The sequence below is a fragment of the Gymnogyps californianus genome, chromosome 27 (assembly GCF_018139145.2).
Source record: "Gymnogyps californianus isolate 813 chromosome 27, ASM1813914v2, whole genome shotgun sequence".
NCBI lineage: Eukaryota > Metazoa > Chordata > Aves > Accipitriformes > Cathartidae > Gymnogyps > Gymnogyps californianus.
In genome coordinates, this window is record NC_059497.1 from 6,222,503 (window position 1) to 6,249,551 (window position 27,049).

Here is a 27,049-nt window from a genome sequence, read left to right on the forward strand (position 1 = left end):
TTATGCTTAAGGGTTTCCTTTTCCCTCTGCCTACCTCTCTGGTAGCGTTGAGAGTTGGAGACTGACCCTTTGCTCTGTGGGGATGGTGGTTTCATCACCCTGTGGATGCTGGCATTGCCAGGGGATGCATTTTCCTATCTCTTCCCGTGTCTCAGCCCAGCTCACCTCTCCCTGGTTATGGAGGGGAAAGAAAGGGCTTGAAAGCTCCCAGCTTCCAAGCTGCAGAAATCACATTGCCTGGGTTCTCCTGGTTCCCAGCAGCTTCACTCCCACCAGGGCACCCCTTTGCCTCAGTGCCCAGGTAACCCCATGGGTCCATGGATGTGGGGCCAGAGCGTGAGGTGCCCCCAGCTTCACCGACTGCCGTGCTCCAGGGAGCCAGAGGTCTCCATCAATGGCAGAGGACCTCCTGGGTAGTTTTTATCATTTCACTTTATTTGCATGAAGATAAATTGCGCCTTTGTCTGTACAATTTCTCCTTAAATACTTGGCAACCCTTAAAAAAATGAAAAACAAAAACAAACAGAAAAAAAAAAAGGAAAGGAACAGTGCAGGCTACAATATCAAAACAGTACAATGCTTGTGAATAAATAACCCCCTGGGGCGGCTGGGGGACACGGCTGTTCGGATTGCACAGGGCTGGTGAACCCAGCCCTCCTGGGTCCTCACTACCCCTTCCCCTGACAGCAGGAACAGCGGCCAGATGGGGACCGGGCTGGGCATGGAGGACCCCTCTCTGCTCTCTCCCAGCTCCTAGTTGCCTGGCTCGGCCGTGGTGGTGCTGGCATTTTTGTTGGTTTTGCAGCAGAAGTACTGGTTCCAGATCTGCAGGAAGGCTGTCCGGAACTTCTTGATCCTGAAGGCATAGACGATTGGGTTCATGGCCGAGTTGCCATGGGTGAGGAAGATGGCGATGTAGGTGAGGATGTGCGGAGTCTCGCAGGATGGGCAGAACAAGGTGATGCAGTTGAGGACGTGCAGAGGGAGCCAGCTGAGCGCGAAGAGGAAGAGGACCAGTGCTAATGACTTGGCGATCTTCAGCTCCTTCCCATAATACTTCTGGGGGTCGTTGGAGCTGGAGGAGACCTTCTTGTTGAGTTGCTTGCGGATGAGGTTGAAGACTTCCAGGTAGATGAGCAGCATCAGCAACAGGGGAGGCAGGACCCAAACGAAGAAGTTGAAATACACCATGTACTCCATGCTGATGACCGTCTCAAACTGGCACTTGATGACAAACTCTGTGTGGCTGGCGTTCAGCTCCTGAGTCCTCCGCATCTTGTTTAGATTGTTCCAGCCAAACATAGGGGTGAGTCCCACCAGAAAGGAGACGATCCAACAGCAAGCGATGGCCACTGCTGCCCGCCGGGGTGTCACCACGCTCTTATACCTGTGGAAGAGACAACAACCGCAGGAAAGAATTAAACACAAGCGGGATGCTCTGCCTGGGGGTTAAGACTGCTCCACGTGGGGTGGCAGTGCCCACGCTGAGATGGCATGATGCTCCTCACTCCCTTCCTTGGCAATCGGTAACAGCTTGTCCTGATAAATGTGTTAACAGACTGGTTTCTCTGCATGTGCCCTGGGGAACCTCACCCTGTCTCCCACCACCACCCCCGGCCCCAGGGGTGGGCAAAGACCTCAGACATCATCCTGGAGCTCTGGGGGTTGATGCCAAGCCAGGAAACGCATTAGCAACCTGCAGCATTGCCTGCGTGTTCAACCGTCCTATCTAGGGGGGGTTCATGCTGCTCCAGCAGCCCATCTTACATCTGAGCACCTTACACCCAGAGCAGCAGGTCACCCTTTCCTCCCCCCATGCACCAGCCATCCTGGCACCCTGTCCCAGACAATTCGCCCTGTGCCAGGGGAGGAAATCACCAGCAAAAACATCCCCTGGGACCCGCCAGGCTGGAGGAAGGATCCGCCGGTGGTAATGGACCCCTGGGGAAGCTTCTGGGCACAGCTTGTTTCATTTCCTAATGTGCTGGGCCGATCGACAAAACCCTCTTTCCTAATGGGCCGGTGCCAGGGGATGGAGGAGAAGGAGAGCCGTGCTCCACCTGGGCTCTGCTCCCTCCCTGATGCCACTGGGGAGTACACCGGGGCTGGGCTCGTCTCTCCAAGCGGGAAGTGGAGCCTGCTAGATTGATTTTCCCCCCTGGCCCTCAAAGGAAAGCTTCTCCTCGGAGGCCGAGAAGATTCACAGCCCAAGAGTTATTGCTTTCCACCGGAGGCGATTGAACAAAGAATGTATTCCTGACTGTTTGCCGGGTTTTTCAGTGCTGCTGGTGTTAACCCAGCCATGGGGACCATGTGGAGGTGGCTGGCAAACCTGCATCTCCTTCCTGATGCTCAGAGCTCCCTGCTGCATGTCTGCAGCCTTTACCTGTGGTGGAAAAATGGAGCATTTGGGGGCTTTTTAGTACAGTCAAGGACCCAAACCCACTCTCCCTCCCCCTTGGAGGTCCTTTCTCAAGACCCATCTCATGGGCAAGGTGTCAGGGTGGGAGCATGGAGGGGTGCAGGGTGGAGGGGGGGACATCGGTCCCCAGGAGTCCAGAGGGTCCAGAGCCACTGGTCCCCGACAGCTTTCTCGAATGACCCCCCTCTGGTCTGGGAAAAGATTCCCAGCATCTTGGAGGCAGCCAGGTCCCGTGGGAAGGAGGTGGCAACGTGGGCTGCTGTTTCCTCTGAGAGCCGAGGCTGGAGCTGGAGGGTGATTTATTCCTTGTGGGGAGGAGAGAGGGCAGGAGACCCTGAGAAAGGCACAGGGCAGGGAGAGCTGGGGCATGGGGAGGACGAGGAGTGGTGAGAGAGCACCAGCGCTGTGGGCCAAGCGAAGGGAAAGGTGGGGGTGTCCTTGGGAGTGGCGGGTGGCAGAGGGATACCAGAGGGTCCCCTGGGGCTGTGTGCTGGCCTGTGCACTCCACATCACTGATAACAGGTCCTTGGGGAGGGCTGATGTGCCCTTCCAGCTGTGACACCCCACTCCCCCCTCCCCAGGCTCGAGCAGCTCAGGGGAGAGACACTAGAAATAACAGCACCAACCCCCTCGCCCTAGCTCCTTCCCTCTTTGCAATCCCTGCAGGCTGTGCCCCATCTCCCCGCTCCCGACGGTTTCTAGGGTCTTCTACTGATTTTGCTGAATGTGCTGCCATCCCGAGTGCTCCCTGCCCTGCAGAGCTGTGCGACAGCCGTCGCCGGAGAGACAAGGCTGCTGAGCAGCAGCAGTGCCACCGCGGTCCCCAAACACCCTGCCAGGGCTTGCAGCCAGCACCCAGGCATGGAGCTGCTCCCAGAGCACCCACCGCTTCTCCCCCTGCCCTCATGCCTGGGTTGGGAGAGCACGTGGGACAGAGTGAGCACTGAGACCCCATTGTTAGTCATGAACCAGAGTCGGATCAGAGGACGCAGTGTTCGCTCTTGCAGCCAAAGCAGAGGGGATGGGGAACGGCTGCAGGGGGCCCAGCCCAGACGGTCCCGGCCCCCCGCAGCTCCAGAACATTGCGTGTTGTTGCAGATGGCTATCAGGACAGCTGCGGAGGTCGTGCAGACCTCAGGTCCCTGGACGCACGCAAGCTTGCATGGTCCAGAGTGTATAACACACACGTAGCAGAGCAACCACCCCACATGCCGCCAGCTGCTCGTCCACCTCCCCACTTCAGTGCACATCCCTCCCTCCTCCTCGCTGCACATCTGTCCTCCTCGCTGCACATACATCCATCCCTTCTCAATACAAATCCATCCCTCATTAATGCACATCCATCTCTCCTCTTCATTGCACATCCATCCCTCCTTGCTGCACATCCATCCCTCCTCAATACTCATCCATCCCTTCTCAATACACATCCATCTCTTCTCTTCACTGCACATCTATCCCTCTTTGCCTCATATGGATGCCCCCACCTCAATGCGCATCCATCCCTCCTCCTTGCTGCACATCCATCTCTCTGCCATGGTCCATATCCATCCCTCCTTGCTGCACATCCATCTCTGCTGCCTCGCTGCACATGCCTGGCCTGACACACACAGCAGTTCGAGCATCAGGACCTGGCTCTCCCTGCTCCTCGCTTCTCTTCACACCATGAGGTCTAAGCGTGGCACTGCAGAAGCAGCCGGCAGCTGAGAGCAAAGCCTGTCCGTGCATCCCCCTGCACGTGAGCACCATGGTCACAGGAATCACGGCTGAACCTGAAAAATCCATAGAAAACAGGAACATTTGGAGCTGGGGCTTTTGTTCCTTTTGCTCCTTCAAGCAACAAGCCAAGGGCAGAGGCAGCTGCAGCACCCTGCAGGGAAACGTGCTCCCCGGGGGCACACAGGTGCCCACTGTCCCCCGTCAGCCTTACATGGGGAATGACAAAAGCCATAAAATGGCTCTGAATTCTCCTCCCCACAGGGTCTGACCATGCAGCTTTCATGCGGCTCAGCTGCTCTGAAGGCTGCAAACTCTACTTAAAGGAAGGAAATGCAAGATCCCACCTAATGCTCAACCCCCTGGCACAGGGCGTTTGGTGAGGGGCAATTAGCAGAGGGGTCAGGGACAGACTTTGCTGTTCCCGTGTTTCTTCCTTGGTTATGCCATGAAGAAAAAACCTTTCTCCTTTACCTCATTTTGCATTAATATGATAGGACTGGAGTTTGGGATGGGCCTGGGAGGCAGAAGCATTAGAAAATGCTGATAATGGCTCACAATTAATAAATAATCTTATTATTATCATCAGTATTGGAACAATTGCTAACATCATTGCAATTTTATTACTACTATTATTTTTATTAACAGCTGTGACTAAAACATCCATGATAATAGTCTCCACCGTCATCATACAATTTGGGTTTGTTTCCTTTGTCTGTGGGATTTTGAGCATGACCATAATGGCTAGATTTTCCTCCTGCCCTCCCTCACTGGCAGTTTTTGCGCCATCCCTTCCCCACAGAGATGGGCATCGCCCCAGGCCCTCCTGGATGCCCTGCCAAGGCCAGGAGAAAGGAGCCTGGAGGGAGCACAGCAACCGTCCAGTCTCACTGATATCCCGGTGAAATGGGATGGGCAGGAGCTTTGGTTTGGTGTGGAACAAAAATGTCTTCGAGGGTCTGGAAAATCATGCAAAGAGGCAAAATATCAATTATTGATAGAATGCTGTTTGCATCCCCAGAGGAAGTGCAAGAAGTGATGGTTGGAAGCGGAGGCAGACAAATTGTCCCCAAGGGCTGCACAGAGCTAATGGGGAGACATGGAGCAGGCTCCTCCAGGGAGAGATGCTGCCTCGCGATGGGATGCTCCAGGACGTTGCAGTCAAAGTTTCTTGGGCTTAGGTTGGAGTCACTGCGGGAGACGCTAAGGACCGTTTTCTCCAGGAGATCATGAAATGCTCCCCGGGCCCTCACCCCAAGGACACTATCCACCCTCCTTTCCCTTTGCTCGTCATTCCCATACTAGGTTCAACTTCTCTGCCACATCTTGATGTGGCCAGACCTCTGCATCCCTCTCCGCTGCAGCCAAGAGAGCCCACCTCAGGCCAGGACCTGCTCTTTAGGTGTCTGGCACTGGGTGGGCAAAGCCCCCATGTCCATCTAACATATCAGGACACATCGGAAAACAAATGGAGAGCAGTGTATTCATTGCATTTCTATTGATTTGACTTTTGTCTTGGGGTCTGTCCCCCAAGAGAGAGACGAGGGCTCATTTCCTAGATCTCCAACACACAGGTCAATCCAAATCTAACACTCACAAAACATCTCCTCTTGTTTTGGTTGAAAAAGCTTCAAAGGTTCCGGATCTGGTTTGAATAAAATTTGGTTTTAGTATTTCTGTGAATATCCTTTTTGTCCAGAAAATACTTGCAGTTGTCCAGCCAGCCCCAAGACACGGCTTTGCTGGTCCTTGCTCTGGTAGGGTTTATTGCAGTGCAGTTCCTGGGGAATTAATTCACTAATGAAGGCAGGCCATCGCTAATGAAATGAAGCTGGAGCCAACATGGTAGGAGGAAAGGAGGCCAAGCTGACATGAAGCTCATCTGTGTTATGAACACAGCAAGTAAAAGCAGCCAGAGCATGTCCTGATCTAATTGTAAATCTATAGACAAAAGTGCTTTGATCTCAGACGATTTTGGTTTCTGCTCCTTTTTCCTGGCTGTATCTTTGCTTCAGATCTTTCAGTGTCCTGGAGGCCTCTGGGTGGGAAAACTCGAATGTTGGTGTTCAAAGCTGCTCAGAAATGCAAAGCTGAGAAATGCAAAGTGGCATCCGCGTTCTGCCAGGGGCAATCATCTCAGCTGTGGCTCAGGGCTGGGACGAGGAGGTCCCTGGGCACCCGCACAAGGTGGGAAGTGCTGCAGAAGGGACGCTGCATGACAGAGGAACCCTGATTGTGGCTCCTTTGTCACCTCTAACCTTGGACGTGAAAAGTTTATTCCTTCTTCAGTCTCTTGCTTTGGCTATTTTCCTCCTTCCCTTCAGGTCTCTTTTGGGCTTCATTTAGGTAAAAACCCTAAGTTCAAAACCTTGAAGATTATCAGGGATTTGAAGGTGTATTAAAATGTCTAAAAAGGTCTGTTAGCATTGGCATAAATGTCTCTTAGCACCAACGTCCCCCTTGCATCATTTGAGGGCATCTCCTATCTGTTCACATCCCTCCTATGTGACAGCTGGGAGTTTTGCGGCTCCTTGGGGTCAAACACCAGCCACTCAGCCCTTCACACTCCTGGCAGCATCCATCCAACAACTGCAGCAAGCCAACGCTAGTGATGGGCCCACGTTCTTTGCAAACATGGCTTGAGCTGTTGGGTGGCTCCCACCACGAAGGCATTTCGCACCCTCCTGCGTCATCCTGGCAGCTCTCACAGCCAGGATGGGGGTGGCGGGTGGCAATGACACAATGGTGGAGGTGATGTGAGGAAGCATGTCCTGGGCAGAGGGGTGCCGACACCGTTTCAGCATGTTGCTCGCATAGTCACATCACTTCTGGTTTTCCACCTTGGAAGAAATGTGGGTTTGTGACCGCTGGTGGGTGCATCGCCATGTGAGCAGTGGCCTTGGGAGGGACAGACGTCAACCAACATCAGCCAAAGCTGGTAGCTGGATGGAGCTCTCCATGACAGCCTGTTCCTACAAATGCTCAGAAGGGAGGAGACCAGCCCTATCAGCATCTCCTCTGGGATGCATGTGGGATTGTCCTGATCCCAAAATCCCAGACTTGTTGCTTGTCAGATGCCAGCTGGCAAGTAAAGACATAAAAAACTGGTCCAAAACCCATGGAGAGTCTTTCAGGTGAGCCAGAAGAGTGTGTCTTTCTGCAGCAAGGACATTGGTGTTGGTGGGTGATGGAGCCCCTGTCCTTCACCAAAATAGCCCAGCAGCCTCCATCGGCACAGTACTTCCAGCCTGACACCGATGTCCTACCACAGAGACACTTCCTAGTGCTCCAAAGGGACCGGGAGGACCCAAGGTGTCCTGTGCACTGTCCCCTCCCAGCACCTCTGGTTGGTTGGTCTGCAAGATATTTGAGCTGTGGGAGAAACCTGAGAAGTGCCAGCAGGCCCCTGGGACGGGAGGTGACAGGGGGACATGGTGGGAGAGGACAGGCCAGGTGGCTGCAGCAAGGTGGTTTCCACCATCCTGGCCTCAGACTCCTCGCGTGACCTTGAGGAACTGATTTAAAAGGAGCTGAGGAGGAAAAGCCCCGCCTGGCACCGTACCCACGCCTGTTTGCTCAGGGTGAGCGAGAGCTCAGCTGGAGGGGACAGTCAGGTGAGGACAACGATGGGTTTTCTACAGGTCACACTTTCGGTGGGGCTGCAGCGGGTTCCCACGGCAGGAGAGGCACCGATGGGAACCGACACCTTTTACCCACCACCCATGCGGATGGGGCTGCATCCCAAATCTCCACCTCTCTGGCACCCATCGAGACAGAGCCCGGGTCAGGGCTGCCCTGCTCCCATCATCACCAGCTGCCCCAGTCTGGAGCATGCACTGGGACAGCCCAGAGGACCGCAGCAGAAGGGTGCTCGGCACTCCCTGAGCCATGTGCTGCAAGAAAAGGTGGGAGCAGGAGGTCCAAAGCTGGGAGTTTGCGAGGTGCTCCAGGCATAGATGTCCCCAACGGGTGCCAGGTCCTCCCTGCCATGCTGCTGTGAGTCCCCTGTGTGCAATGAGCCATGATTTCAGAGGTCACGGCTGCCACCGCAGCCGGAGCAGCGCTCTGCAGAGGGGCAGAGCAGGGCTGGGACCACCCCCCCGAGAGTCAGAGAAGGATTTTCTCACCATGTGGCGTCCTTTCTGCGTGGCCTCAGCTCTACGGGCAGCTGGCGCTTTTCTAAGCCCACACGTGGTGACCTGGAGTTACAGCAGCTCAGCACCCCAGGCTCAGCAGAGAGAGGAGCTGGGCATGACCAACCTTTTTCTTTGAGGACCTCTGCTCCCAAAACACTTTGGGTCTCCTCCACTGCAACAAGAGGAGACGGCATCACGCCACGAGGCTGCTTAATGCAAACCTCACCGTGAGAGAGGCCAAAAGCACGTGCATGGGGGTGTATAGATCCATAAGTGCACTGGGTTGTGTGCATCCCACTGAAGTTCCTCCTGGTCCAGTCTGTGTCCAGGGTTTGGTTTTACCATCCTAAAATGGTAGCTCTCTGTGTAGGAATTATTCTGCAACAAGTGACTACAAAGCACAAGCAGCTACGGCCGGACGAAGCAGCTGGCAAGTCCACCGAATGTTTCTAACAGCTTTTAATAGCCAGTAATTCTTTAATGGATAAAGGCGAGGGTGATTATGAGGCTTATGAGAACAAATCCATCCTGCCAAAATTGACTGGTCCCCACACACCGAGACATGGCGTCCCCAGGGCTTTGGTGAGTGCTTCGTTTAGCAGTGGGTGAAGCTGGACCTGGCCACAGCTCCAACAAATGGCAAGAAAGCGACAGAAAAAAGAGGTTTTGTGCTTTGAGCTTTGTCAGAGCAGGTTGTGCAGGGACCTGGACCATTTGCAGCCCTCCTGGACCCCAGACAGGGTCTGGGGAGATGCTGCTGCCTTGGTGCGGGTTCAGCCTGCCCTGACACATCTCCTGGGACCTTGGAGGCACCCTGGGATCCCTGAGGACTGCAGAGGGATGTGGGCACATCCAAAAGCAGCCCTACAGACACAAACATCCCCACAAAAGCAGGGGAAATAAGGTAGAAAAGGGCTTTATGGGCTAAAATGCCTGGAAATGGGGAACGATGCCTCTACAGGGCAGCCAGGCTCTGCCAGGGTATCTTCACCCCAGACTGGCAGTACAAAACATGAGAGTCCATCAGGGATGTCCATCCAGCTGATGGCTACAAGTGTGGGAAGAGGTGTCCTCCCCTGGCTCCAGCGGTCCACGGTGTGGACCCAGAGGCCAGACACATCCCCCCACCTCTGCTGCTCTCTTGATGCCATCAGCCTCGGTGGGACCAAGCCTCCAAGCACACATCACAGCTCAGCCCACCTTGAGCTTGGCATCTCCCGTGGGCAGCATCACGCACAGACTCATGAGGCTGCTTAAGGACTTCTTTCCCTGCTGCCCAATACCCATACACACGCCCACACTGGCCACCTGGTTTTTGAGTCTAAATCTACCTTATTTTGGGTTCCAGCTAGAGGATCGAGTTAAATCTTTGCCTGCTGAGGCAAAGAGACTTGTCTTATCACATCTCTGATCCCTGGGATGTTAGGAGCAGCCACAACATCACACCAGCCTGGATGAGTTCATTGCCAAGCAGTTGCACACCCCTCCTGGGGCTGCTCCTGGCCTCGATGGAGAAGTAGTTGCTGGCTGGATCTCTGCAGCCTGCTTCGTTCGGGATGTCTGTGCTACTGGACTCCCCGGGCTCTGGTGATGAGTCACAACCCATCTTTGGGAACAAACACAGGCTTCCAGTAACTGCAGAGCTTCTTTCAGATCACTTGCCCAGTTGTCCTCATCTCAGAGGTGGGATGTGAGTAACCTCCACGGTGGCTCCACCGCAGACTGGTGCCGACGGCTTCCCCTTGGGCATCCCAGCAGCTCCCGCTGCAACAGGATGCTGCAAGGGGAAGGGGGAGCATGGGAGAGCTGGAGATAGCAGGGAGGGAGGATGGAAAGCACGGGGTACTCGTACACGTCCTTCCCTTTCAGGCTCTGCCCTGGGTGTGGAGGACACACTGCTGTTGTCCAAAGAAGGCAAAGGAGCGCGTGTTGTCCGCTGCTGCTCAATGAGAAAGGCAATTTTTCTCATATCCTTCAAGCAGCATCCTTCACCCCAGCAGCAAATATAAATCCTTTGTGCACATAAAGTTAATCTTGTTTTCAAACTGGGTTTGGTTTACAGCCTGTGGCTGGATCCTGACACGTTCAAGTGCTCTGTCACTGCGTAAGCAGCAATTCTCGGCAAGGAGTGCTCACCCGGTGCTCAGCCCCCTCATCCCAAATGTGGGTGGGTGGGGGTTAGCCAGGGGGCTGGGGATGCCCAGGGCATCCGATGCCTGATGGAAATGATAATTTAATTTGTGCCTATCAGGAAGTGCTGCCCTCTAAACCCAGGCAGACCCTTCATGCCCCAAAGGAGACGTGACACCGCCTCATGCTGTGGGCAGCACTGAGTGCATCCAAGGGCGCTGAGTGCCTGCACCGAGGTGGCCATGCTCTGGATGTGTCACCCTCCTGCTGCCGTGTGACAGTCCTGAGGGTGCACCCAGTGTCCCAGGTCAATTGGGTACAAGTTGCACTGAGCCATAGATTTGCGCCCAGGCAGCTCCAGGGCTCCCTCCCAGCTCCACCATGTGTGGTCACAGCCCTCCAGGATTTTCCTGGATCGCTGGCTTCTTCCTCCAGGACCCCAAGGTAGGTGGGAGGGAAATGATTTAACACTATTGGCAACGGCTGCAAAATCATGAAACGAGCTGCAGAATCTCAGAACTGGGGGAAAAAAATGTGATGTTCTTGTCTTTTGGCTCCTGGTTTCAGGCAGCAGCATTTTTGAGCATTTCTCTGCAATGCAAAGCATGAGAAGTGCTGCTTTAAAAGAGAAAAGAAACAGAACTTGAGATTCTTCTACAGCTCCAGGACTTTGGGAACTAGGCCACATAGAGAGGAACAGCCCAGTCCCTAAGAGATGGGGGTGAAATTATGAAAGCTGGCTGCATCGCTGATGGACAGCGTGATGGGCATGATGGACTTGTTTTCAGCATTACCCTTCTGCAATAAGTTTACTGGACATTTTTAGTGTATAAAAAGTTTTGTTGTCAAAAATAGAAATTTGCTGTGTGAACATCTCCTTGGAGAGGAGTACGGGCCTGAGTCTGAGGGCGGGTCCTGCACGCCCCCCCTCCATCACACGGCTGAGCCGCTTCTAACACTGGGAGCAACCCCACCTCCAGCAGAAGACAATTTCTGCAGGGCAAGAAGGTTTCAGGAGGAGCCGCTCAAAACCCACGTGCATCCCTCTCTGGACAGCCGTGCTGGAGGCGTTTCTCACCCAGCATCATGATGGGGAGATCAGTGTGCTTGGCCAGGAGCCATGCCTCACCCTGTGGATCTGGCCACCTCAACGGCTCTCGCACATCAGCCCTGCCCCTGCCGTGGCGACTAGCTGGGAGCTGATTGCCCAGGCCTGGCTCAGCAGCTGATCCTGCGTGTCTCTGCGTGTCACTGTGTGATTAGAGAAGTCAAGGAGATGTACTCATGCACTACAAAGGAGAAGGGATAAAAGGCAACTTCAGTGTAAATCCAGGACTTTGCTGGATAAAAGCAGTGTTCTTTCAATTACTGTTTATACTGCACTTGAATTTTTCTATGCATTGCATATTTTTGTTCTTTATGCAAAAGAACCTCTTTGAAATGAGGACTCTGAAAGTCAGCCCCCAAAATGGAGAAGGGAGGGGGAAAAGGGGAGGACGAAGGAAGAAGGCAGCTCTAAAACCCACTTAAAATGCCAAATCTGTCAAATGTGGGCTCTATGAGAAATTGAAATGAGATGGCAGATACAGAATGCCTAGTGTGATTGGGCTTCAAGAGCCTCCGTGGCTCATACTCCATCCCACGAAAAGCTGTGGCTTGCAGAAAGCCGGCCGTGCTAGGAGGAAGATGCCAGCTAAGGAAGCGCCTGGTGCCATCTGTACAGCACCAGGGCAGGCTGCCCAGTGCCACCGTCCTTCCCTGCGTGTCACCGCCGTGACAAAGGACAAGTTGGTACCCAGAGGAGACCTTCAACCAGGTTGAGTCTGAAAAGCACCAAGAGCCATTAAAAGGCAGGAGCAGATTAGAGATACCAACTAGAAGGGAAATAAGAGGGGTCTTGAGAGCTGCTGTTGGCATTTCATCTGCGTTCAACAGGACATCAAGCTCTGCTCCCTGGGGAAATGGGAGGCAGGAAACTGGAGATAGCATCTCCCATTAAGAGGCATTAACCCAGGTACGAAGCAGGGCTGAGGTGGGTCTTTATCTCTCCAATGCAGAAGGACTCTTCAGAAAATGATATATCTTAAATTACAGCTGGAACAAGAGATTAGTATCGGCTGCCTTTTAATTTCTCGTTTTTTACACTTCTGCTTGCTAACCCAACTCCTGATTTTGCAGTTAACAACTGAACTCCTCAGTTTCTTAGGCTACAACTTGTTATTGCTGTCCAGGACCCTCATAGCACAATTTGTCGCTGCAAAGGAACATTTCCCTTCTTGCAATTAGCCTGGTTTAAAGATTAGTACATTCAAGACTGAAAAACTGGCTGGAAGCTTACAAAATGAGGGAGTTTGTTTTCTCCACCCAATGTCTAAACGAGAATTAGGACTGCCAATGAGATCTACTGTTTCTAAACCTCAGAGGACACGGTAACCCAAAACAACCAGTTCAGCATCTTCTGTCCAATGCATATTTCCCCTGATTAAAAGATCAATTTCAAATGCAAAAAGCAGCTAGATAAATTTAATTTTTTTTTGCTAATGAGTTGGCTATATGTACTTTCAATTAGTGAAAATCATTTTGGAGATGCCATTTCCTGCTATAGTTGACTTTCAACTTCTGTCCAAACACAACTTGCCACAAAGCTTGAGTAAAACCTGTGTTATTCACCCCTCCACAACACCATAAAAATGGAAGAAGTGAGGATCAGAGTACATATGTGTCAAGCCATTAAGTTATTTATGTTGGGATGAATCTGTCCAGTGCAGATCTATATATCTTGATCAGCCAAATGAAATGCCAAATTGAAAGTGAAGGTTCCAGTTAACACCGCAATCAAATGTTCCCTCACCGCAGAGAATCGATCTTTTGCCAGGAAAACAAATAAAAAGTGCGAATGCAAAGCAAACCTGAAGTTTATTATTCAAACTCTGTTTCCTCTTTCAGATTTAAAAGATTATTTATTCCCTTGGAGGAAAACTGATTGACCTTGTTGCCTGGAAGGAAGCAGCTCAGTATTTCCATCAGGATGGTGGAGAGAAAGAGCTGAGACCCAAGACCAGGAATTGCAGCAAAATGCATCAGCTGGGCATAAATTACACCATGTGCATCGTCCTAATTACTCTGGCAGTAAAATCCAGGCAAGGAGCAATGAGCAGACATAGCCTGAGTCCGCCCAGACAGCCTGGCTGGCGCAGGGCATGGAGATGAAGGACGCACAGACCAGGCAGGATCGAGTCCTCCCCAAGCACGAGGACTGTGCTGCTCCCTGTGAAGCCTGTGGGGGACCCAGCATCCCCTTTCCCTGGTGCACAAGGGACATGCAGTGATGCAAGAAGGTCCCCAGGCTGCTGGAGATGGAGGTGATTTGCTGTGGCTGGACCTGTGGCACTCAGGGCAGGGGATGGCCCTACGGAGGGCGGCCATCTGCATCGCTGATGCTGCGAGCATCGTGGGAGTGGGTGTAAAAGCAAAACCGGGATGGCTGCTGGTGTCAGAGCACCTTGAGCTGCCTTTGAGCAAACAGACCTCTCTGAGCCCATAAATACCTGTGTCCCAGCCGCGCTGAAAGTGGGGGATGATCTCCCTTAAAATAAACCCCTCTCACCTGCGCCCACGCGGGCGTCCGCCTGGCTCTGCGCAGGCTTTGCCGTGTCCATCTGGACGTGGGCTGTGCTCTAAGCTCTCTCCCAGTCTCGACCGCTCAGTGCCGCAGGCAAACAGAGCCGTTTGCACTGAGAAAAATGAATGTTTCATTTTTGTGTGTTACAAGGTTTAAGTCACTGAGTGTTGTTATCAGTGCAGAAAAGAAAGAGAAATAATTTAGTCTGCAAGACTGTGCTAATTATGGCTATGTCTGAGACAGCATTTCTCAGCCTCTTGGTGCTTTCGGAGAGTTTGTAGCTTCGTTCCCTCTGTGAACAGATGGGGAAACTGAGTCGCAGAGGGAGGCTGTGACACGCCAAGTGAAGCAAGATGAACTGAGTTGAATGAGAAAGCATCCCTGGTGCCAGGAGCTGGCACTTCCCTTGTTTGAAGGAGGCCAAGAAAAATCATCCCAGTCTATGGATGCAGGGAGAGAAATGGCCCAGAGAAGGCAGATAGACAGCCATGCCAGCGATGTCCCGGCTTTCTGTGCTCTGGCCCTCCTTTGAGGACTGATGGAAAGGTGTTATTGTCACCCCAGGCAGGGTCCAGGACTGGGGGATGTCACCTGCCTGCCTCTCTGTCCCTGCAGTCCTGCTCGGGCATCGCTGGTACCCAGGGGCCTGCATGCAAGAGCACCGTGGCTGGTCTCAGGGACAGCATGGACGGAGGCTGGCGAGGAAGACAAGGGAACGGGGCTGGGGGACAAATCCCCTTTCCTCCTCCAGCTCCTTTTTGTGAACAGAGACTTTTGTTCTTAACACAAATCCAACCAAACCACCCAAGACTGTGGCGGCTGCTGAAAGAGGTCCCCTGCTCAGTGCCCGGGGGGGCAAAGCCCAGGCAAGGAAGGGATGGAGGGAGGGATGGAAAAGGCAGCGAGACATGGGGCAAGGGCATAAGGGGGAGCTGCTGGGTCCCACCGGGCTCAGTGCAGTGAAGGGCAAACCCAGATGCCGCAAAACTTTCCAGTGGCTGATCCTGCTCTGCACTGCCCTACATCACCAAAACCGGTCCTTTCTCCCCTCTTTGCCCCCCATCAGCCATCTGGCCCTTAGTCCATAGGCGATTGCTGCCTGTGCTCTATAGGAAGGAGGATCTCAACCCCTTGGGGTTATTTTATACTCTCTTGCTGATGGCATCACCAATGATGTCTCCTTAATACCCAGATCTGCCCGTTCAGCCGCCCTCCGGTTGGAAAGGCGGCTACGTGCCCAGCAGCAGGCTGCAGTGGGGCTGGGTGCTGGCGGAGCAGGGGGTGCTCAGCTCATTGCTATTCTGCAGGACACCCCACTGGCTGTGGGGCTTTTTTGTGGCCGCCTTGGAGAGCATCAATCGCTCTTTCTTGCAACTGGGCATCCTGCGCAAGAGCCGCGTGTCTGCCCCGGCAGCTGGGCAGCTGTACTGCCAGAGAAGGCATCTCCCTGCCAGGAGCCCAGACAGCCTCTGGGACTGCTGGTTTCCCATTTCATGGCCTGAAAGTTCAGGTCACCTCAGATGAGATGTGTCCCAAAAGGACCAGCTCCCTGGGACTGCTCCTCCCAGCCCATCGGCAGCCCACACGCTGGGTTCTCCCCAGCTCTCAGCTCCCGTGTCCATCCCTGCTGCGTCTGGTGGGATCACTTTGAAAAATCATTAATTTATCTCCAGGATAAACCAATGCCATTTGTATTAGCTCAGCTGTGCTGGCTGTCATTTCCCCAGGCTCTGAGATGGTGCTGTTGTCCCCAAGGGAATGAGTCTCTCAGGCTGTCTCCATCCCTCCCAGGCGTCTCTCACCTGCGTGGTCTCCTCCATGCTCCATGTCCTGCTGTCTGCAGGGACCACAGCCCCCCATGATTCACACCTGGGCTTCCCTCACATCCCTGTGGGCAGGACCCTGCAGGGTTTTTCCCTGTCATTCCTCCAGCCAGAGGTTTTCTTCCAGCTCATCAGTTTCTTTCCACTCTGAAATGACTCCTGTGTGTGTCACAAAGAAACTCATCTCCCAGGTCATTTCACCACGGTGCCTCCTCCATGTTTTCCTCCTGTTTTCCATCCTTCTTTGTGCTGCAGTGACCCTTCTATCCCCTCTGCCTCCACACCAGAATATAGACCCGCCAATACGCCAACTTTCTGAATGTCAGACTCCTCTTGACTCACTCACGTCTGCTCCAACTGGTCCCGCTGAACCCCTTCTCCATGCTGAGGCTCACGCTGTGACCCCTTGGGATGAATCATTCGTCCCCGCTGTCAGGCTGATTTTGAGCACGGCCATTTGGATGCAGTAGCTCCATGGCCCCCATCCCTGAGCCTCTGCTCAGCCCTGCCTGCTCTGCCTTGGAGGCCCAGGGACTTGCAGGTCCCAGGCCACCCAGTCGGGTGGCTGCCATGTCCCCTCAGAGCACATCCCCATGTCCAATAGTCCCTTGTGTTTGGGTACAAGCTGCTTTGAGATGTCCTAGACAGGAGATCTTGTTGGGTCTGGCCTCACTGACTGCGAATTGCAGCTGTGGGTCTGGGGGTCCCTCCAGATCAGACTTTGAAAAGAGTCCGGTGGGCTTTGTCCCAGCTGTCTCCCATGCAAGCTCATGGCCAAAATCCCCTTTCTGGTCAACAGAGTCAACCTGGCACTTTCAAGACACAGTTAAGCTTCTTCTAACACCGCGAATGGGCTAGAAAAACCATGCTGTGATGCACCCTGGGGTGTAAAAGGAGCTGAGGGCAGCTTGGCTGTTGGTGGCCATTTGGCACATGCCCAACCAGAGCAAGACAGATACCACATGCATGTGCCAAGGGCTGGGCAATGACAGGGAGACCAGCCTGCAGCTCCAGAGCCGGTCACTGGGGAGGGGGTTGGCGCCGGCTCCGTGGCAGAGGAGTGCCTGAGCCTGCCTGCACACCCAGCCCTGACCCCGTGAGTCACTTATTTCTGCTTTTTCGCCTGCTCTGGCTGGTGTGGAGCGGAGGTGGGACCGTTTCTGTAAACACCAGGTGATGACGACACCTCCCATTGCTGGAGTCACATTCTTCCATCTCCGGGGTGGGGGAAGACCCAGGACCCCCCATCAAAGGGCTCCTGCATGCCCTGAGCCAGCTCCAGCACCGGATGGCTGCAGTGACGGCACACACCACGTTGAGCTGGTCCTGACTCACTCCTGACATGCTGCCTGCAGGGCCAGGCTGGGCTGACAGGGACCGGGCAGGCTGAATCAGCAGCTTTTGCTTTGGCAGAGCCTCCTTCTGTAGGGTGTTTCACTTGTCTTATTGCCAGCAGCTGCACGGGGTCCTTGGAAGGCACTGGACACCAAGCCCCAACGTGCATCACCATCACCTCCACCAACCCAGCGCCCTTGGAAACATCCCAGTCCCTCCAGAAAAGGGAAAACCATCTCTGAAGTGCTCAGTGGTGCTGTTGGAAGCGTGACAGTCTGTCTGGGTGTTCCCAGGTGGTTTTGGGGCTCTGCTGCTCAACCATGGGTCTGACGGACTATTGTACCGTGGACACAGGACCATCACTCACCTGCAGTGAGGGACCTCACCTTACTTACTGAAGACACCTCGCTATCCATCCCACCATGTCCAGGTGGCCCTGGCTGTTGGTGCTCCTCACCTTTTGCTCAATGGGGACCTCATGGTCAGTTTATAGTGCCAGGGGATGAAGAAATGCAAGCTGGCTAGTGTCCCATCTGCCCGCTTTGTAGAGTAGGCCCTCTTGGGTTGATGGTGCCCAACACACCTGAATCACTGCTATGGAGGTGGCAGAGCCTTGCTGGGTTCAATCCACCCATCTCCACCTGGTTTGATGTCTGTGTTCCCTGCCCATTCATGGGCAGGAGCCCCTCGCCGAGGGCATCATCCCTACAGCTGTGTCTCAGCCCCTTTCGACTCTCAGTGGATGGAGTTGCTGTCACTTTTAATTAGGACCGATTGCTGACAAGAGTGACTTTTGGTGTTCTTGACTCCAGGCTCTGCAGATCAGGGACCTGCAGCCCAGGAGGACCATTTGGCCTCCTGGATAACCCTGTTTCATTGAGTTACTCCTGCATGGATCAGCATGGCATGGGCTGGGATCATGGAGAAGCCTGGCTGCTGGGTGCCCTGGGCACAGTCGTGACATAAGACCGGCTGATCACTGCACAGTGCATGAACAGCAAAGCCAGGCTGTCCCAGCGTATCTCAGCTTCCATACCTGCTGCGCCCCAGCCTCCATCCCTGCCTGGTGGAGTCACCCTGAGTGAGCCACCGTGCTGCTCTGTGCCTCAGTTTCCCTGTCTGCAAATGTGCTATTGCCCTTGCTGGGAACATGCCTTCAAATTTAGTGGTGATGCATTGTCAAGGGTCAACGTTTTAACCTGAAAATCAGTAGAAATGGGGAAAAAAACAATGAAAATAATCCCAGAGCATGATTTTGGGGTGTAGCAAGTGAACACCAGCAAGAAGGAGCTGGTTTTCATTCATTGCCCTGCAGCGCAACGCAGGCAGACGTAAGCTCTGCTGAGGAGACAGATGTCGACTCACAGCTAACGGGGTCAGGGCGAGATGATAACCTGGGCAGATTACCCAGCACGGGAACACGTCTCGCCCTGCTCAGAGATACAGGAGAAGGGCTGGGATGAGACTGGGTGCTGCTACCCAGAAAGCCTGTCCAGGGTCTCTGGAGGCCATGCATCTCCCCTTGCCCTTTTAATCCAGAAAATTTGGGAATAACCCCAAATATCAGCAAGTCTGGAGCATCCCTGCACAGGATTTACTGCTCATCTCCCCTTCCCTCTGTGCTACTGAGAACAGAGCATCCCACGGTCAGACCCTCACTGCATCCCAAGGAGGGGGACACCCGCAAACCCCAGTGTTTTCCCTAAAAACCCAGGAGCCAGGGACACAGCTTACAGCCCAAGCCGCTTCTCTCTGGCCGGCATGGCAGCGTCTGTAGCTTTTTCGAGTGACCTGATTTTGCGTCTGTCGGCAAACGTCTCACGGCACTGCGGCAGCAGCTGTGTGTGCTCCTGCCAAGCCTAATCCAGACGTCCCCCTCAGCGAGGGAAGAGCCCTCGTGGCTTTGACCTCTGACTTAGCATGCTCTTGGCTGAAAATTACTCTGCAGATCACAGAGTCGTGCTGAAAACCGGCTCACCTGGGTATTTACCAGGATCTCAAGACCAATATAACCTGCTGGTAAATCCCTTCCCATTTCCAAGGCTCTGAGTATTTTGGTGACACCAGAATTGAGCTCCTGGTCCTGGAACGGCACAGCTCGTCTGTGCACCCCAGATCTGGTTCAAGCAGAGCTCGGTGTGAAATGCTTGCTCTGATTTAGCACCCACATGCTGAGCTGGTGCAGGGTGCTGGAAACTGCAGCTTGGAAACAGCCTGAAGTCTCCAGCAAACCTCTCTGGACTGTGATTTCTGCCTTTTATTCTCCATCCTTGGTTCAGATCTGCCTGTTCCTTGGGAATGAAGGTCTCCGTAGATCACCCTTGTTTGCTAAAAATATACCTGGCAGAGGGCAGCAAGGGAAGAAACAAAAGAGGTGGCTGCAAAGACCTGCCAGTCCCCCAAATTTCTCCGGTTCAGGAAAAAATGGGAGCGTTTTCCTTGGAAATTCAGTCTGCTTTTGCAGGGGCAGGGCCTGTAAGGATGGATGGCGTCTTTTCATTGACTAATGGAGATTGAAAGAAACCTAGATGAGCTCCCGGGTGCGAGACCCCCCCCTGCATCTCTCCGAGCTCACGCTCCCGGCTCTGAGTCACCTGCATGCTTTTGAAATGTTTCCTCCAAATTTAAAAATAAGCCTCGGAAGAGCCACGGTTTGGTTTATTCACTTGCCTGGCTGGACAGAATCACTCACCATTGCCCTCACTTATCGTCTGCTGTTTCAGCCAGGCTGGCTAGAGACATCTCTGGTCACGCTTGCCTCCCTGGGGACACGTGAAACCCATTACCTGGCCAGCAAATTGCCCTCAGATGGAGCATACATTTCCTTTTCTTAATTTCATCCCATTGCTCTCGGTTGAAACCCTCGTGCCAGCCTGAAAAATTGCTTATGCGGTTTGACACCTCCCTCCTTCAGCGGGTACTGTCCCCAAGGGACCAGCTCCCACAGGCACTGGGGCCACCAGGCATCCCAGCCTGGTCCAAAACCTCCCCATCTCCATCCTGGACGCATCTGCTGGGTCTCAGAGCCCAAGTGTCCGGGGAGGTTTCCTGGCACTTAGTGTTGGGAATGCTGGAAAGATTTCCCATGGGCCCGTAGGTGCTTTGGTACCTGGGAATTTGGGCCAAAGCAGGGTCTTATCCCGACGTCCTCCTCATCCCCCCTTCCCATGGCAGTGGGGGGCCCATCGCTCTCCTGCCAAGACCCTCCATGAACTCTCAGCAGAGGAAAGGGGGGAAAATCATCTCAGACGTGTGGCCTGCTCCACGACCCAGCTGGCTGAGGGCGACAAGATTTCCTAGGCTTCCCTGTGACCCAGCCCCAGCTGGCCCCACGCCTGCGGCCCTTGGCAGGCCTGGAGAGAAGGGGAAAGAGCGCTGCAATCCCGGCAAGAGGAGCCTGAAAAACAGCAGGGTCAAGGGAGGAAAGCTTCCCCATTTCCCTGCCGGCTCCAGCCAAGAGGTCGCAGGCTACCTGCAAGTCCTCCTCACCTCCTGGCTGGCAGGCACTGCAGTCCAGGGCCGAGGGATGCTCCTGCCATCCCTGAGCTGTTTTATCTCGTAAGGCTCAGGACAGGGCACTTCTGAACCATCGGAGAATGCCAGCGCTGTCTGCAGAGCCACCCACAGACCCTGCTTTACCCTGGGCTCCCCCTCCCCCTGCTGCGCCCCGGCCTCCTGCCCCCCCATTTTAGCAATTTCCAGCCTGGTTTGGTCTAATTTCCATGGCTCTGCAGCCTCACATGTGTGTTTGAAACCTTCAGCAACATAAAATGCAGCTCGTCCTGGTGGGATGCTCCTCGGGACGCTGCAGGGTGGGAAGGGCAGGGCTGGGGGGGGCACCTCGATGTTGGGGCCCAGGCACAGAGGGTGGAGGTCCCTGCTGTCAAGTGAGAGACCCCACATACAAGGGCTCTTGCTACCAGTAGATTTCTCCAGTTTTTATCTTCCTGGCACACTTTTCAAAATGTTTGAGGAAAGAGCTGGTGGTCCAAGTGAAGCAGACAAGGTGAGGACCCCCAAGGACATGCCAAGACAGGACCGGCCTGCATCTGTGCATCCAGCATCCCTGGCCAAGGGGCTGTGGTTCAGAGTGTCCTAAGGACACCAGCTCCTTCTGCCACAGCCCTCTTCAAAAAGCCCAACACAGCATCTCAGAGCAGAGACGGGGGCCCCTGAGCCAGTGGAGGCTGGCGCCAAAGGAGCTGCATTCCCCCACAAACATCCCTCCGGCACCGTCCCCTCCGGCATCCTGCCGCCAACCGCCGCTGCGGGGATGCCGAGGGGCCGGTTCCTGCCGGACGCCCCTGGCCAGCTGCTTCCCCTCCCTTTGAACTTACTTCGTCTTCCCTGAGCGTGGCTGCGAGAGGGAAGTTTGGGCTGGGCTGGGGGACCCCGCTGCGCCCAGCTGGGGGGGGACGACAGGACGGGGGTCCTGCCTTGCTGCCGGGTGGGGAGGAAGGACGCGAGAGGGGAGATGTGAGCTTTTCTGCCAGCATGAAGGCAGCAAACCTATTTTAGGTGGTTTCCAGCTGTTTAGAGTGGTTCCTGTGGAGGCTGGGGAGCGTGGTACCCTCTGCTCCAGCCTGCTCAACCCGAGTGATGCTCTTGCATCCCTCCATAGTCGAGAAAAGGCCCCTTGGGGGGAGGCAGCATCCTTCAGACCCCAGCAGCCAGGAGGGATGCTACCCGGGGGTTTGGGGCAGAGGGAGAGGGTTTGGTGGGATATCCCAGTTCCCTGACTATGCTGGGTGTGCACTGCATTTACCTCCAAGATCAGGAGGAAGGCAATGCCAACTCAGAGCCATGCAAGACCCCTCTCCATCCCGCAAAACCTGCCTCCACCTTGCACAGGTGGCTCACGTTCCACTGTGTTTCTGTGTCCATGGGAAACACGGCCGTGGGAGCGAGGAGGATGCCCAAGACGGAGCATCGGATGCCACTTGGGCATCTCCCGCTGCCATCCTGAGACACATTACAAATGTCTCAGGGCACCATTTGCTCAAGACATGCTGCCAGCGAACACCCACCCCCGGGGCTGCAAAGCTCCCGATCCCCCCAAAGCCTCGCTCTCTGGCCGGGTGCATGGGCAGCAGACGGGTCCACGTGTTTGCTGGAAGAAGGAGCAAACATGTAGGTTGTTCCCCCAAGCTCACAGCCCCCAGGGCTGGCGTGTGCGTGGGCAGCCGGGAGCCGGAGCCGGGCTGCGATGTACCATGCTCCCCCCTCCCTGCCAAGCTGCGCTTCCAGTCCCAGCTCTGCCTAATAGAAAGCCTGGACAGTGGTGACTTTGCTTCTCCTTCAGACAACTCTTCCCAGCCAACAGTCCCATCGGCTTCTCACCCCAATTGGCCAGTACGTGACAGGGACATGGAAACCCTTGCACACCCCTTCAGGGAACCCGAAATGCAAGTGGTGATTTGCTGGGGACCCCTGGAGAGGAGACTGCATTTGCGGGGTGGTTGGCACGAGGACGGAGCAGGGATGCATGGAGCCTCTCTCCTTGCTGCTCCCAGTTCCTGTCGGCTGCCTCTATGCAATGTATTTCCCTTCCCCGCTGCCCCTTCTCCCCAGGTCTCTGCAGAACCAGGGCTGCCTGCAAACGGATAACGGGGCTGGGGATGTGGGGGATCCCCGTGCACGACAGCCCACGAGAGACCCTCGGCCACGCCAGGCCACGTGTGGGTCACGCTGGCGAGTGTCCACCTCATGCCAGGCTTTTCGGGGGACTTTCTTTGGCACAGGAGCAGGCTGCAGTGTGCATGCTGTCTGCTGACCCTGTCCCCTCCGTGCCTGATGCTGGCCAGCCACATGCCGGAGGGGATGTCCCTGCTCCATGTCCTGGCTGCTCCAGGGACATGCCTGAGGCAGAGATCCCCCCACATCGCTCCCCACCTGCCTGCAAATCCCTGTGGGATGCCATCACCGCCCAGGACTGGATGTCATTGCTGCCTGTGGACCTCCAGGGACGTTAGCAACTCTCCCTGAGGTCTCCCAGGCACGAGTGGCCACACGTGTCTCGCCAGGGACCCAAGTCCCGCCGAAGGTGTCGCAGGCTCTCAGCACCCAGCACCAATTTGCACACCGGCGGGTTTGGCGTCGCAGTGAGGAACGACACCACAAAGCCGCGATTCGAGCTGTCAGCACTGTAAAAATGTTTTCAGTATCATCTTTTAGCACCTAGCAACAGGTTGGGAGAAACTTGAGGCATTTCAGATTCAGAGAATATTCTTTAGTGGAGTCTTCTGTCCTATCTGCGATCTCCAATGTTGTTTTGCTGCTGCTGTGTCTAGGGCACAAAATCACCTAAAAACACCGCATTTGCCAACTGCCGGGAATTCACGCCAGGGAAAGAAGGAAACATCCAGGGATAAGCGAACAGGAGAGCTGGCGAAGCCAAACCCTTCCTGTTGAGGCTACGAAGCCTTTCAATATTGAAGTAGGCTACAAAAAGTCAGAGGAAAAATCTCATGACGCCGAGTGCTCAGGCACATAACGGGACAACAAAATTCAGGGTCAATATTGTGTGAGAAAAACCCACCCAAACTATACACAGCATAAGGGGCTCTAACTTAATATTGCTCCCAGGAAAGCTACCGGGCTCAGGGCAGAAAACTCCCCAAAAAGGCCCATTTGATGCTCAGAGGCAGCAAGGGAGGAAAAAAGACTGGGTTTGTTAGAAAAATGACTGACAAGAGCTAGGCAGTGTTGCTATGTATAAAGCCGCAGAACTCTCACACCTGAACCCATCCCCACCGTGCAGGGGATGCAGGAGGACCAAAAAAGCACCGAGAGCAATGACAGGGTGAGAATCACTTCGGTTACACCGACGGGCTGGAAGACGAGGACTTTTCAGTCTGGGAAAATCACACTTAGGAAGGAAGTTGGGAACAGCCTGCGAAATAGTGTGTGACAGGGAGGGGGTGGGCAGGGACTGTGGTTTTATCCTGTGCCCCCCCCCCACTGCCTTACGCTCCTTCACCAAGCAGCCTCCGCTGGCCATGGCTGCAGGAAAAACTCCAAAGCAACAGATCTCTGGCCTGATCCAGTGGATCTGGGGACACCGAGCACTCCGGAGCAGTCAGTTGATCCCGATGCAGGTGCCTCCTATCCCTGTCTCCCTGTACGGGAAGGCGATTCTTGCCCTGGGAAGGGTCCTACACCCGTTGGGATCTGGGCAGCACCTAACACAAGGGGGTTGGGTCCCTTCTGGGGGGTCTTTGTGCTGATGAAGGGTCTTGGACCCCTCCAGCAAACGGGCTGGAACCCATGTCTGAACTGCAAAGGGGTCAGTGGGGTGACACGAGCTGGGTGTGTGCTCAGCCGTCCTGGCTGAGCTGAGTTTTCCAGCAATGCTCTCAGCAGCGGGAGCCTTCCCAGAGCCAACAAGCCTGGCAAAGGTGTCCCTGCAGCCCGAGCACGTCCTCGGACAGAGCAAGGGGGACCAGCGACAGCGACTGCACAGCGAGGGGCCGAGCTGGGACAAGCGGGCTGCACTCGAGCGGCACCGACGCCGGGTGTCACATCCCCTTCCAGCCTCGCTGACACTCCCCGGTCCCCTGCCTCCCCCCAGCCCTAGGGGCGGCAGCACCGCACCGGCGGGGAGGGAGCCGGCCACAAAGCGGTTAAATATCTCCTCCAGGAGTAGCAGAGTTCAAATAAAGTGCATCCCCCTCTTTTATGCCGCATGGTATTTGCTATAGGCTTGGCTTTGACAACAGATACAGGTGATGAGAAGGAGAAAAACAGGGAGAGGAGTCATTTGTGGGGCAGCCCCATAGCCAGGGGTCTCTCCTGGGTGAGCCTGCCCCATAAGATGTGCCGGGCTGTGACCTCTGGTCCCTCAAAATCCCAAAGCTGTGTCCCACATGTCCATGAGCATGCAAGCCCGGGCTCCTGGGCTCCCCATGGCAAGGGAAAACCTGGGCTGAAGACGAATCTATCATCCCCTTTCCACTCCCTGAAGCACCCTGCCGGTGCTCTCCCATGTGCGGTGGGACACACTTTGTCCTGGCCACGGGGACCCCGAGAGGGGCTGCCCTGCCCTGCCTGCCGGCTGTCACAATGCAATCTCTGCTTGCACACCCAGCACTCCCCTGAACCCCCAAGTGAAGCTGCCGGAGGCTCCAGGACCCCCCCCAGCCCAGCCTGTCCCAATTGCTGCTGCTACCAGACGTGCCTGGGCAGGCAGCGTGGAGGAAGACCTTTCTCTGAGTGCTTCTTCAAGAGTTTGGGGCACCCTCACTCCCTTTTAACCCACCACAGAGCTGGTCCCGATGCGTTTTCCTACCTGACGGGGATCTTCACCCGCAGGTATCGATCCACGGCAATGGCCAGGAGCGCCAGGATAGAGCTCTCGGTGAGGATGAGGACAGGACAGGCCACCATGAGGCAGCTGTAAAACTCCGTCTGCGGTCCGATGTTGATGATGATGGCCAGCGGGATGACCAGAGCCCCCACGGCCACGTCGGCCACCGCCAGCGAGACAATGAAGCAGAAAGTGGCATCCCGCAGCGCCTGGTTCATCTTCACAGCCCAAATGACCAGGATATTCCCCGGCACGGACACCAAAGCGATGAGGACTTCGATGGAGATGTAGGCAGCCTGGAAGGCTGAGACGGAGTGTGCCATGATGCTCCGGTCCCCCCCCACTCACGCCGGGGTCCCTCGGTCACCTGCAAACGCACAGGGAGGCAGTTAGCAACTGGCATCGTTAACTGCGCTGAGAGCCGGGATGGAGCCTGGGGTGGGGGGGAGGGAAAAAAACCCACCCCTCTCCCGTCTGTGCCGTCTCCTGGGGCTCCGGCCCCCCCGGGGCTCATCCTGCACCCACCTCCATCCCGCTTTACAACCGCTCCCGGAGCTGCAGGGCGAGCGGGAGCCGCCGGTCAGCCCCGGGGAGAGCGGCGAAGCCCCCCCGCCCCTCGGGGCCGCCCCAGGGCCGTCTGCCAGAGTCCCCTGGGGCCGATGCAGCCGGAGCGGAGCCGCCGTTCCGCGTCCCCCCCCGGGCTGCTTCCTCCCGCCAACCTCGCACCGGCAGCAGCCGCCTGCCCCCGCCCGGCCCCAACCCACCTCACCTTGTCCTGCAAGCCGAGGACTTGTTTTGGGGTGCCCTCACCCCAAACTAGCAAGAGCTCTTCACCCGCAGGGTAACGCGGGGGGCATGCTGGGGGGCGGCCGGAGAGATGCTCGGGAGCGCTGGGTACCGGGCTCGCCGCGGCGAGCGGGGCTCTGCTCGGTTCCCGCTGCCCGGCACCGTTCGGTTCCCGCAGGCTCTGCCAGCTCCCAGCCGGAGCTGGAGCATCACATGGTGCAGCCTTCCAGCCGTTTAAAGAGCGACTGACCCGATTTGGGGCTCGCCGAGCCCGGGAAGAACCGGGGCAGGGTGGGAGGGGTGGGTAGCCGGGCGGGGGTGGCAGGGCCGGGAGGGTGAGCGGGGTGGGAGGCGGCAGCGGAGGGGAGCAGCAGAGCCAGTGCCAGCCCCAAGCTCCCGACACGGGTCGGGTCCCGGTTTTATCACCAAAACCGGTTTTTGAGGTCGGGTGTGAGCAGAGGATCCGGGGAGGGGAGGCGAGCACGGAGGCAGAGCCTCAGCTCGGGGTGAGCGAGGACCCAGCCCATCACCCGGGCACGGAGCAGCCGCTCCTCCGCGTTCAGCCCCAGGATAGGGCCGGCACCCTAAGTCAGACCCAAACCAGCCCAAAGAGCTGGGGTGCTCACCCGGACTCTGGCTGACAATGTCTCACCCAAAATCACTGATCGGGTGGGTTGGGGGTGAGCCCCAAAGCACCCTTCATCCTCTGAACGGCACCCCTGGGTGCTGGGGTGGGGCTGCACCCCATGCCAGGCAGGGGCGAAGGCACGGGGCTGG

General features: G+C 55.6%; 2 protein-coding genes across 2 annotated transcripts in view; both read right to left on the reverse strand.

Moving 5' to 3' along the window:
* LOC127026358 (guanine nucleotide-binding protein G(i) subunit alpha-3) overlaps positions 1-27,049 on the reverse strand; it is a 378,524-nt gene that overhangs the window by 242,093 nt on the left and 109,382 nt on the right. The window lies entirely within an intron of this gene.
* Positions 754-26,271, reverse strand: ADORA1 (adenosine A1 receptor). The gene is made up of 3 exons (XM_050911557.1): positions 26,256-26,271; positions 25,469-25,853; positions 754-1,387 (listed from the first exon to the last, which is right to left on the reverse strand). Exons 2-3 carry the CDS (start codon positions 25,807-25,809, stop codon positions 754-756), a joined length of 975 nt encoding a protein of 324 aa, XP_050767514.1. The 5' UTR covers positions 25,810-25,853; positions 26,256-26,271.

What these genes read in the sequence shown, in the direction of transcription:
- ADORA1 (XM_050911557.1), bottom strand. Translation starts at nt 25,809, where the DNA reads ATGGCACACTCCGTCTCAGCCTTCCAGGCTGCCTACATCTCCATCGAA. An exon ending in CGGGTGAAGATCCCCGTCAG is followed by an intron (nt 1,388 to 25,468) that starts GTAGGAAAACGC and finishes TCTCTTCCACAG; the next exon opens with GTATAAGAGCGTGGTGACAC.